Source organism: Pleuronectes platessa, chromosome 22 (genome assembly GCF_947347685.1).
Source record: "Pleuronectes platessa chromosome 22, fPlePla1.1, whole genome shotgun sequence".
Classification (NCBI taxonomy): Eukaryota; Metazoa; Chordata; class Actinopteri; order Pleuronectiformes; family Pleuronectidae; genus Pleuronectes; species Pleuronectes platessa.
Window position 1 is genome coordinate 13,905,404 of NC_070647.1, and position 13,168 is coordinate 13,918,571.

General features: G+C 42.1%; 1 protein-coding gene across 1 annotated transcript; it reads right to left on the reverse strand.

Annotated features, from left to right (window-relative positions):
* Window positions 1-2,509: 2,509 nt before the first annotated feature.
* Window positions 2,510-11,082, reverse strand: LOC128428505 (sodium- and chloride-dependent GABA transporter 1). Its single transcript, XM_053414702.1, has 14 exons — window positions 10,842-11,082; window positions 9,735-9,866; window positions 9,481-9,581; window positions 8,057-8,166; window positions 7,822-7,954; window positions 6,266-6,400; window positions 5,716-5,819; window positions 5,504-5,628; window positions 4,990-5,102; window positions 4,667-4,798; window positions 4,232-4,334; window positions 3,656-3,756; window positions 2,718-2,885; window positions 2,510-2,605 (listed from the first exon to the last, which is right to left on the reverse strand). The coding sequence occupies exons 1-14, from the start codon at window positions 11,080-11,082 to the stop codon at window positions 2,510-2,512; spliced, it is 1,794 nt and encodes a 597-aa protein (XP_053270677.1).
* Between the last annotated feature and the right edge of the window lie 2,086 nt (window positions 11,083-13,168).

Here is a 13,168-nt window from a genome sequence, read left to right on the forward strand (position 1 = left end):
ATCACGGAGCCACATCAGGGACGTCTCTGTCTCATCGCTCTGTCCTTTCCAACTTACAAGTCCACCCGGTGAAAGGACTGTTGTTACGGGGGGGTAGAGTTGTGTGTGTGTGTGTGTGTGTGTGTGTGTGTGTGTGTGTGTGTGTGTGTGTGTGTATCTACAGAATCCTAATTCCCCCCACAAACAAATGCGACCCCTCCTCTTTTCATCTCAGTATTTGCTTTTGTTATTACTAGGTAAAACAAAATAAGACGAATTAGAGCTTTCAAAAAACGGATGAAGAGCTTTTATGATAATTTTCCTATTTTTACTAGCTATAAACAAACTTAAAGGTTGCGTCAAATCCTGATGACAGTTTGACTATTATGGAATTTTCTTACATTGGTCGATGACGATTGCTTATTTATTTGTTTGAATCAACTTTAAGATATGGAATTGTTCTTTTTATTTCCTGCATGACGTCTGTTTTGAGGCCCAAAAGTCTTGGTTGTTTTGTGCATGGATTCGCTGTGATCACAGATGAAGATGCCAAAATATGACAATTTTGAAAAGAAAATATGAAATTTTATGATTTCGAAAAAAAATGAACACGACTTTAAGCAGAAAATAGGTTTTTCTGTGCCTCTAAATAACTCCTCTTTTGTCAAAACATGGCCATTTCTGTCGCCCTGTCCCTCACTACCCTTTGTATGATTGCACAGTTTTTCCCGTCGATGCATTCTGGGAGACAAGACGTGCTGCGTGTGCAATAAACAAACACGCGGGACACGTTTAAAACCACAGGTCTGTGTTTTGAGAGGAAACCAATGTAGCATTTCTGGAGCGCAGAGTGATGTGACTCTCCAGTGAAGTAGTGACGGACTTTCTTAAGGAAACTGACTAAAGGGCTCTGCCATACCAGTGCACTGCTTCAGGAGCGACATGTGGATCTTACAGTCCGGCTCTGCAACACTGTGTTTTGCTCATACTAGTTAGGACAATTACAGACAAGTGGACATTCAAAGGGACGGACAGCTGGAAACTGAGTGTAACAGATATGATCAGTCACTTCCCTCCAGTTCAATCCTTCTCTACATGTATATCAACATGCTATTAAAGATGATTTAAGTCTACTCACCTCAATGATGTGCTCTGGGTCTTGGATTTCATCTGCAATGGGCTCATTTATGCCGACTTTACGTACAAAAAGAAATACGTCCCCTACAAATAATCTGTCAAACATGGCCACGGTGGAGGATGTTGACTACACTGCCCCCTAGCAATTTCCCATGGTACTGCTTCGCTTCATCCATATCCTTGTGCTTTCAAATATGGAAGAAATAAACGCAAAGTACGGAAAGAAGGCTCCGTCTGTTTCCGTGTACATATCTAACTTCAAGCATAAATGAGCCCTAAGTCATTATTGTAAAATGTTGTTGTTTTTTAAATGACATGTTACACAGTGATATATTTTATTATATCTCATATTCCATCACTTTCTCAAACGTATAGCTTAAGTAGCTACAACACATTGAATTAAACATGTAAATATTTTTATGATAGTATTTTTTTGCCGGTAAATGCAGGAGCCGGGGTTTATGACTGCAACCAGCCACCAGGGGGCGATGCTTTGGCTTTCCATTTAGGGAGGCGTCATGTTGTCGAGCCTCACCTAGCCTGAACGGCTAGCCTGAAGCTAACGGCTTTTAGGAAGTACTTTTGGAGAAAAATAAGTTATTATCAGTGACTTTGTTGATTTTAATAACTTGTTACATGACTCTGATGAAGAATGAAGTCTACTGTTTACGTGTATTTGTCTTTATTGACATGAAACTGAGTAATTTCTGGGCAAACCTTACAAACACGTCATTTCACATATTCCCACTTATCCACTTTCTCATCGTTCACTGTATGAAAAACACTTTTTTTACTGTTCAATTTATTAAAAAACATTACATGTAGAGACACCATTATATTTACAGCTCTCTAATATTTGGATTTTACATAAACGCTAATACTTGAGATTATAGAGCATACAATCACAGTCATAGTATAGTTCCTGGTTGTTGTTTTTTTTTCATTTCTGTACGCATGGATCCCCAAAAACAACAAATATAACAATATGGTTCAAAAATATTTAATGGTAGAGTTTGATATTTATTTTATCACAGATTTCAAGTTTTGACTAATGCTTCATTTCTCTGTACAACCAAATTCATTGCATTGAAGTGTAGGCTGAAGGTTTAAGGTTGTGTTCATGTACACGGGTTGGCGATGAATCTATCGTTCAATTTGTAAAGATTTTACAAAAAAAAATTGTTCTATCCTCTCAGTCCCTCATCTTAATTCTGTATTTTCCTGGTTTTCGGCACAATTTCAGACGAAGGAAAACATCACACTTAAACGCTACACAAGACACCAATTGCTCGATTGTCACATTTCAGCTTCGACCGCATTCAGTCCCTGGCAGACGAGGGGGGGGGGGGGGGGGGAGATGGGGGTGAGGTTATTTTGAGCTGAACAATCCTGGCTAGACCGGAGCTTCGCCCACGCTCCCTGTGTGTGTAAATTCCTCATGCCCCGATGCCTTTTTATCCTCCCGGGCAGTTGTCATCTTCCGCCAACGCTGGTCAAGCACAGAGAGTAACATCACGGTCAGATTCATTTGATTTGCTTTTCATCGTAATCATTGGCAGTTGACGTGTTGTTGTTGTTGTTAAAATCTGCGATGTCAGTACCTGTTTGAAGCTGCCCTTGCTGGTGCAGAACATGTAGATGACGTAGCCCGGGATCAGGATCATAGAAGACATCGCCATGAGCCAGCCGATCGCTTGGCCCCACAGCGGGTACACGTACTTCCCCAAGGTCAGAGGCGTCATCTCGATGGCGCTGAAGGTAAACACCCCCTACAAGACACAAGTAAGTTCAAAACAGTCCATTTGATCTGGTGTCAGTTACAGAATGAGGCCTGTGAGCAGGGATATATATATCACACACTGTGAATCTGAGATATGTACGTGGCCATCGTGCACCAATGACGTCATTTGGAGCCAGAGTCAGTGCAGTAGCGATTGGGCGATGGAGCCAATACAAGGGTAGAGCCAATCACAGATCAGTCTCAGCTGTCAATCATGATGTTTAAACTAGAAGGGTGCACTTAATTATCCGAATAATTATCTAGCCTGGTTAGGCCCGCCATAAAGTTGTTACCGTCCATGCAGACAGTCAGACCTCATAGTTTCGGAACATGTAGCAGGCCTGGTTTGTACCCTATGCTGCAGCCGGCCACCAGGGGGCAACCTGGGTGCTTTGGCTTCAGTTTGGGGAGCAGTCATGTCGCCCATCTTAATAAACAGTCCACGATTTCTGACGTGCAAACCATCAAATTACTTTAACTCCAATTTACTGGGAGTGGAGTGCACTCTGTCATTTTGGCAGATCACCCTTAACTCTCCATTTAAATAGCTTCCTTCAACACGACACTACAGGAGACATAGACTTTGCATTGATTTCCCAGGGGGCCTCACAGTCCATGAGATGAGTACAAATCACCACACGGCAGAGGAAACCACTTCTCCACGAGGGAGGAGGAAACACATGTCAGAGATCGACTTCGAAAAAAACCATATCAGGGAGTTCAATCGATAATGATTCCCCCCCCCCCCCCAGGGCCTACCAGGCAGATCATCGGCGTGAAGTACTTCCAGCAGAGCTTCCACCAGACACACGGCCGATAGCCGATCATGTCTTCAATGTTCTTGTAAAACCTGTCAGCTCCTGAGGCATAAAGAGAGGGGGACAAAGAAGGAGAAGAGATAACGGCAACAACAAAAGCCAGAGAGATGGAGAAGGAAGAGAACGTTATCGCAAAAAGTGGAGCCGCTAGATGTAATTTCCTGTTGGACCGCTGCGTAGGAAATCTACATGCAGGATTCATTCAGTGACTTGACTCGATATAATGTCGTCTCTCTTCTATTCAGGTTTCTTGTCTTTCACTCATTTCTTTTTTTTTTTCTTTTTCAATTAAAATAAATTGCACCAGAGTTAGCTATTGGCTAATTTGCACCTGTCGGCCCAGGGCAGCTATAATAGGAGAATATTAATAATTTAAATGATAAAGCATGGATAATACAGTTTATAGAGGCCATCAATGTGAATAATTGTATTATATAAGGCATTACAAAACATAAAAGTCCAACAGCATGATATTTGCAATTGTTTGTTTGTTAATTGATTGGTTAGTTGGTCCTACCATAAAACCAGGATATGGAGACGGTTTCGAAGAAGACCAGGAAGAGAAGACACATCCCACTGGCGGAGTAGTAATCAAACAGCTTGAACACGTAGAGACCACCCTGGGAGATTCCAACACACAGACACACACACACACACAGATCTGCTTTAGAGGCTGAATATCAATATCCCCCCTTTATTGAATAAAATATGCATGATGAATGGATACACCGCAGGTTGTTGTGCGATTGTTTTGTTGTTATGTTGAATGCAGGAGGGGCTTCTTCTGTTTTCCCCAGTGTCAGAACCTTCTCCTTATAACACCAGTTACAAACGGACTCGTCCTTCAGCTAAAACACACACTTCATACTGTACAACGGTTTTTTTATGCACAACCGACTATCAACAGTCTATAAGAGAGCACGATCTACTAAAGAAAAGGTGCATGCCACACCTGTGTGATGTTGGAGAAGCCGATGATGAAGGAGATGAGGCAGACGATGAGGATGAAGACCTTCTTCCTCTTCCTCAGCACCATGGGGTATTCATCCATCAGAGCGGTGATGAAGCCTTCCACTGTGCAGAACTAGCACATGAGGAACATTATGAAGGCACACGGGTCAGAATGTGCTGTGGGCAGATAGTGCTGATATTTTGGTCTTATTGTCCTTTCTTAGGAGAGAAGCAGGGGGTATTTTGTTCTGCAAAGTATTTTGTTCTGCAAAGTAACCCTGTGTGAGGAAAATCTGCCCAGCAACAGTTGGTGTGTGTATGTACCTGACTGTCCAGGCCCAGCATCATGAGCATGGAGAAGAAGAGGATGGCCCACAGCGAGGACATGGGCAGCTGGGTGACGGCCTGAGGATACGCCAAAAACGCCAAACCTGGACCTAAAATCCACAACCGAGACTCATATTACAGAGAATTCAATGACTGGATGTCTCATGTATATATGTAGAAAACGTATAAGCAGCATTGTATCCAGCATTTGCTTTGCTTTTTCCTTTTTTGGTGTTGAGTTGCATTGAGTTTTTTAGCCTCCATCACCTCCATGGCTTCCAGATAAGTTCAGTTAAATCTGCAGTGGACTGAAAGCAGGTCAGTTTGTCTCAAGCTCCTTGTAAAGTTCAAATAGGAGACATGTTGAAAACCTCAAGAAGTTTTCCCCCTTGCTTACAAGAGGAACATATTGGACAAGTTGAGGTTCTATTACCAATGAAATGATAAAAACAACAGAGAAAATAATAATATTATTATGTCAAAACTGTATTAATAGACAATAGCACCATACCTGATGCTGCCAATTCCTGCACGGGTTTCTTGGTGATGTGGGACATGAAGCCTACGATGGAAAAGATGACAAATCCAGCGAACATGCTCGTACAGGAGTTGACGAAGCAGACTATCAGGGAGTCCCTGAAGCGAGAGGAGCAACGTGAACAGTTCTGAGTGGAACGGGGGAAGCGTGTGAATCGTAAAGCGCCGTGATTTTCATGTCCCTACTTGTAGACGTCGTTGTTGTAGGAGTTGTAGCTCCCCAGTGCGATGAGCGAGCCCAGGCCCAGGCCGTAGGAGAAGAAGATCTGAGTCGCGGCGTCCAGCCACACCTGAGAGACGACAACGTGCACACGTTTGTGTCTGAACAGGTCTGTGTGATTGGTTGTGTGGCGGTATTATTTGTGAGCGTGCATGAAGAGTCGTAGAACTGGATCTAGATCCATGTGTGTATAGACAGATTTGTAATCGTGTGAAATATCTGTAAGTGTGTAATGAGAGTTGTGCATGTGTAGACAAATTTGAAAGCTTGTGCAGAGATCCGTGATTGTGTAGATAAATCATACTTAGATAATAGGGGTGGTAAAACAGTAACTGATAGATTAATGCATTTGCAGATTTGTGCACAAATGTCCATTCACATTTTAATGCACATTTGCAAATAAATCTCAGCCCGGAATTGTGATATTCTTTTACAAATCTGATTACTGATTGAGAAACAGTTACACAACCGTCGGCACACGCACAAATACTACTGGCCTCATAGTTTTTCCCCTACCTCGGAGCGGACGAGTTTATTGAAGTCCGGTGTAATGTAGAAGCGGATTCCGTCGATGGCCCCGGGCAGAGTGATCCCCCGGAAGAACAGGATGAACAGCATGAAGTAGGGATAAGTGGCGGAGAAATACACCACCTGAGAGAGAGAGAGAAGAACAAGAGGCTATTTTAAAGAATGAATGAAAGATCTGTTTCTCTCCCTGTCGAAGCAAAACTGCAGAACCTCTTGTTTCCAGTTAGCAGAGAGTGAAACATTTCTCTGATTTCCTGTATTTCCATGGCTTCTCTTTGCCAACAGGATTTTTTTCCAGACCTTTTAGAAGTGGCTGGAGTTTTTATGCTTAATTGGTAACGTCCATCACGGCCGGGTCCTCGGGGGAATTCATTTTTCTCACTGCTCTCAAATGCTACACATTAAAATCCAACTGCCCCCGGCCGGGAATGTGTGAATATGTTTCTGCTCACATTCGTTGCTTGGACTTGGCTGTAATTTAAAAATCCACAGCAACAGATATTTTTTTTTTTTTTTTTTTTTTTTCTATCACCTCTGAATCGTTTTTAAAGTTTGGGATTACAATAATACCTTTGAAACTTTTTGTACTTTTCTACTTCAGTGACATATTTTGAGAGCATGATTGGATGCCAGCAGCAGAATGAGCAGATACATGCAAGTCATCATCTGAGAGGAATAAATAAATACTAGAATATATCTCCATTGAATTTAACGACAAAGTAAAGGCTAAAGAATTGAGTTGCTATTTAATTTCTTTTGAAACCAGTGTGAAATCAAATCAATGCAGTAATAAATAAAAAAAAACAATTAGGAAAGAATAATAACTGAAATAATAAGTTGACATAGTAAAGATGGAACAGGCAAAATCGTCGATACACTTTTGTTATCAGCTTAAATGTTCAGTTCATAAATCCAACTTAATCTCAAAACTCAATATATTCTAAACGTATGTAATGTGGGTTAAGTGCTTCAGCTTAATCTTCACTCGATGGAAAACTCTTCCCAGAGCTTTCTGGTCAATTAGAGTTTGACATCGATCAATGACGCCCTCGCCTTATTTGTTTTAATTCAGGACTAATGGAGTAATATCACAAACACACGTCCAGCTGAGGTATAATTCAGGAGCCGTGACTCAATGCTGCTGTGGATCGATAAATATAAAAGCCAGCAGAAACTCAGAGGGAGCAGGAGGCTGGAAATGGAGATCCTTCCCTCATCAAGCCTGAGATTGTATTTTCTTTCGGCCTGAGGAGAAACTCATCATGGTTCCCCGGTGTAGTGGCTCTCATGTCCACCATCTTGGTTTATCCTGTTAGAAACAATTTATTGGAACTACTAATTTATAAGTTTTAAGAAATTCATGGGATATCTTTCTTATTCCTTTTATAACGGTAAATATGGTCTGTGAGCAACAGTTCCCCTTCCTTGTCTCGACAAGTTTGCGTGATTTAAAGTTGAAATGTGCGAGAGGAAGGTGACGAGGTGAAGATGAAGCAGAGATAGAATTTACAGAAGGGAACATTTTTGAAAAACATGAGTCTGACCTTCCCCGTCCACTCCACTCCTTTCCAGATTGAGAAGTAGACGAGGATCCAGGCCAGAGCCAGAGTGCCCACCAGGGGCCAGCGCAGCTCTCCAGGCTCCTCCAGACCATTGGACATCTGGTGCATGTTACGCCTACACACACACACACACACACACACACACACACACACACACACACAGAGTCAGACACACTTACGTACACATTAATATACAGAACATGTCTCGTGGACTTACTCCCAGAACTCTGTGACAGCGCTGGTCAGGTTGGTGGTGTCTGTCAAGCTGTAGTTGCAAAAGCAATTCTCCGTGTTCCAGGGGTTATCACAGCTTTGCCACGGCAGCTCCTGCACCACACACACACACATGCACACACACAAACACACACACAAACACAGAGAAACACACACACAGAGAGAGAAAAAATCGATATGATGAAATCTCCCACAGTTTTGTTTTGTCTATTTCAGCCGAAAACAAAGTTATTAGTTTCAAGAGCTGTATTATTTTTCTTAGAAGAAAAACAAACCGTTACACTAGAAATAAATGATGTGTGTGTGTGTGTGTGTGTCTGTGTGTGTTTCTTCACAGACATAAAGAAACTTCTATCGAGCGTCCTCTTGACTATCTGCAGTCGACTGGGTCCGTCTGACTTCACGGCCTCAAACATTACAAAGACTCCTCAGAATAAAAGACACAAAATCCATTCAACAGTGAAAATGACATCTAATAGACCCGTGATGTTTGGGGGGTTTTCAGTTTTTATTTTTGTTCTCAGATAAAAACACTGAACAACAATGAACGCTAGATTTTCTCTTCAAAGTCTTTTGATGGCTGCTTCTCAATCCTCCATTTCCCCAGCACAATAGCCCCGGGCACAATGTTTGCAAAGTCTTTACACTGCTGTCGCGTCTTTGAGCAGGCCGGTCACGCAGAGGGAAAGAAAGGCAGAGAGGGAAAAAGCTGAGAAGAGTGGTACATTGGGATCGGCATTAAATGGTGTCTTTCTTCTGTGACTGGTGCCTAATTACAACCATCAGTCCGGCATCTCTGTCGCTCATCCTGCGGGTCGAGCAGACTAGTAGCCACTGCATAGAAAAGCCATCAGGTTCAAACCCAGGAGCTTCTTGAATGAGTCGTAAATGACTCATTCCAACCTCTGTAATGAATTTTTATCTGCAGCTATAAAATGTACTTTATCTCAAAACAGGAAGTAAGTTTGTGAGACAGTTTTCCACGATAAGAAAACACTTACAAAACGCTGCATAGACAAATTTTGGGAATATTGTGATAAGCTAACATCTCCAAACACACGTTATCAGCAAGTCTCTAATTTCTGTGTCTGCAAACTGCTTATAGGATGAACAGTTTGATCTCTAGTCAAAATTAATAGATTATTTATATGGATCGGCACCAAATCGCACACGTAATCCCAACAAACTCGCAAACAAACAGACAAACGAGAGCAGAAGAAGGCATAACCTCCTCGGCAGAGGTCTTATCTACTCAGTAAAAGCTCAAATGTGTTTCTTAGAACCTCCCTGCGAATTAAATGAAGATATAACCAAACAAAAGAGGGTTTGCTGTGGTTCTGAGTATCAAACACACACTAGCCAAAGCTACCCTAATATTTCTGGAATTCTGCCGACGATGTAACTTACCGAACCGAAGGAGTTGAATAGGTAGTAGAGCGCCCAGGCGATTATGATGATGTAGTAGATGTTGAGCCAGAAGGACAGAACCACTGAAGCCAGGCCGACACCTGGAGGAGACACATGTACACAGGTCAGCTGACACGCTCCGGTAAACTACAATCTGACACCAGAGCAGGTTTAACTCAGCATCTTCATCATCATCCTCATCATCATTTCTATATCTAATACATCTTTATCGTCCTGTTAGATCCCCACGGTACCTTTCATCATAGGCATGAGTCTCCACACTCCCAGTCCTCCCACTGATGTGAACTGTCCCAGAGACGTCTCCAGGAAGAAGAGCGGGATCCCAGCAAACACCAGCGTCAGGAAGTACGGGATCAGGAACGCTCCTGGTGCACAACCACAGAGGACATGGACAAAATATATCTTAGAATAGACGTGTCACGTAAAAACAGGTATTTTACGTTTCCATGTCATGACAACACATCTGCTCCATCCCTTTTTGGAGTTTAAAGACACCTCTTATTATAAAATACACATTTACTTCCAGTTTTACATTTAAAAACACCTGGAAATACATTACAATTTGGTTTAGTGAGTCTTCAGGAGGTTTTATTACTGTAGATGTTAAATTGTATGATTAATTCAAGTTGTAAATTGGACTGACAGCTTGAATTTCACTTCATAGAAACTTTAAAGTTCCATTTGAGCAAATTAGGTTTATTTTTCTTCATTTTGAACTAAAAAAAGAATTTGAATTACTATAATATTGGCCAGTGAGTCACATATCCCGTTCCCCTGCAAACCATCTTTTTTATTATCAGCATTTTATGTGAAATCCTAGAGGGCCGTCTAGTTTCAGATATTGAACAACAAGGAGACACATCTTCCATATAATCCCTGCACATAGAGCAAGTTTAGCACGAGAAGTTTTCATAAAGGCCAATGTGTTTTTACTCCTATAAACTGCACCTATCAGGTCGATTTCAGTCGAATGAAACAAATGAACCTCCGACTGGCACAGCTCCCGGTGAGAGGGGAAATATTTTATTGTTCCGCAAGAGATATCAATGCTTTACCACCGAGCGTGTCATCATTAAAGCAGAAATCCATAAAGAAGATTCCCTATCTGTTATAGAGCAGTAAAGCACTAAACTTTTCATTTTCCTTTCTGGAGCTGCAGAATAAACTATTTTCCAAGAGTGGCCTCGAAAAGACGGCTGCATGGAAACATTTTACAAATACAAATAATACAAACAAATTTGAATAAAACAAAGCTTTCTTACTGCATTATATTTTAGAATATCAAAATGTTATCATCACTATAGGTTTTAAACGGTGTTATCTTTGTTCCTGTCACTCACCTCCTCCGTTCTTGCCGCAGAGATAAGGGAACCTCCAGACGTTTCCTAATCCGATGGCGTATCCCACACACGACAGCAGGAAATCAAACTTGCCCTTCCAGCTCCCCCTGTCGGGCGGCTCCTCTGTCTTCTTCATCTTGTCATCAGGGGGCGCCACAGGATCCAGTTCCTCGAAGGGCACCGCTTGTTTGACCTCTGTCGGGGAGTTCAAGGCCACCGTGCTCTGCCCGGTCTTCCCCATCGCGGGAGCACCGCAGACCGACGGGGTCGTGAAAGGAAAATCTCCCGCTCCTGACGGCCTGTGATGGGGGCAAAGTCCGACTGAGTCGCTCACACTGGGTTCAGATGTCGGCCGGACAGATTCGGGACAATGGGCGGACACCGGCTGTGCAGAGAAGCTGTTGAGAGAGACACAGATTCTGTTAAAGCCGGAATTATCAAGCAAGATGTCAAAGCTTTGGGATTATTTGAAATTGAGAGAAGCAGCTGTCCTCTCGTTTGAGAAGATGGAACCAGAGACAAAGTGTTTGTGAATAATTGAAGAGTTTTTTTTCTACTCATTTGATGAATGTGACAAAATTTGACCTTAGGATCTGTGTAAGTTCCACAGGGCAGAAGAAGAAATTCACTGACATCACTGACATCAGATGTTCAGGAAGTGCGAGAATCGAGAGGAAGTTGTTCGGGTCGACATCGATTGACCCAGAAATCCTCTGAATCGCTTTGTGCAAACGCTCGAGGTCGAGTTCAGACTTTTCTTTTTCTTGAAAGAACAGCTCAAACTTTTTTTCAGATAGATTTTACTCACTCATAGCAGCTGTGAAAAAGTAGTATACAGGCATGTGAAAATGTAAACGTATATTGATGTTTGACTGCAGTCTCTCCTGATAAAAAGCCTTTTTCATAATCCTCTTAATAGACGAATCATTTGAACCTCCTGGTCTTTGATGCTTATTGATAAAAAATAGTACTGTGTGTACACATATTATTAATAAGGCCACTAAGATCACACGATTTTACTATTTCTAAATTCCCATGCTATGAATTGTTAGGTTTAATTTATTACAAAATAATGTAGATCATGGTCTGAGCTAAATCAGATTTTATTTTTATTTTTTTTCTTATATAAGCAAGTTTTTTGGAACGTTTTTCCCGACAGTTTACTATCAATAAAAACCTTATGCAGGTAATAAATCACCCAAATCTTCTTTTATCATTTAAATGGCTCAAAAGCATCAAACCACAGGACTACAGTTGAAAATCTGCCAGCTGGCTAAGACACATTCACAGAACTGTTGATCAAAGTGTGTCATCCTTATAAATAAACTAGAATGACTTTTAAATGAATAATTATGGTCTTTGGCAGGACTTTGGAAACCAAAGGGCTTTTTCCGTGGACATATTTTACCGGCACTGACCGATGCCAACTTCATAAACAACAGAGTTTAAAGCAAAAGGAAGGAGGAGGAAGAAACGAGGTGCATCCTACCTGATAGTTCTCAAAGTCCTCCGTCAGGTCATCAGCTTCACTTCACCACACCGACATCACAAAGCCAAAAAAGAATCCAAAAAACAGATACTAATGAAAAGCGTGAGGAGCTAAGAAGCCAGCTCTCCAGGCCCAGAGGAAGCCGCAATGTTCCTGCTCCCCCGAAAACCTGTTTCTGATTTAGCAACTCTGCCCCGCAAGCTGTATTTTTTCAGGACTTGTGGCCGTTGCTGCGCTCGGTATCGAGCGGTTGATAATAAAGTTCGATCTGTGTGTCTGCTTCGATTACAGCTCAGTTCTGACCAGCCAGGCCCCGGGGCCGCGGGGGATGCAGTATGTCAATCGCCCAATTCTAGTGGAGAACTCCAGGGACGACAGCAGAGAGTGTGTGCGTACATATGTGTCTGTGTGTGTTTGTGTGCATGTTGTGTGTTTGCTGTGATAGTTGAGGTTGGCTCCTGCCAGCCCCGTTGCCATGGTATTTCCCAATAGAGAAGGGCCCGATCAGTGAAAGAGCTCGTGGAGCTTTGGAAAAATGAAGCGAGCAGTGACTGTTGGCCAAGACTGTGGAAATGCATGAGCACAAATGCGGCCGATGCCCGGAGCAGACTGACGATTAAATAAAAGATCCAATCGACACATAAAGTTACCTGATATTCATCCTCAGTGGCCTCTGCAAGCAAAACGTGACCTGTCTTCAAATCTCTCTGCAAAATGTTCAAAATTATCCACATTTTTGGGGGATATGCAGTTGATGCATATGTGCAAATGTCTGTATAATGTTTGTTTCCTGAAACTTCCTCCTGTTTCTATATAGAGAACCAGTTTGCTCCGTAAC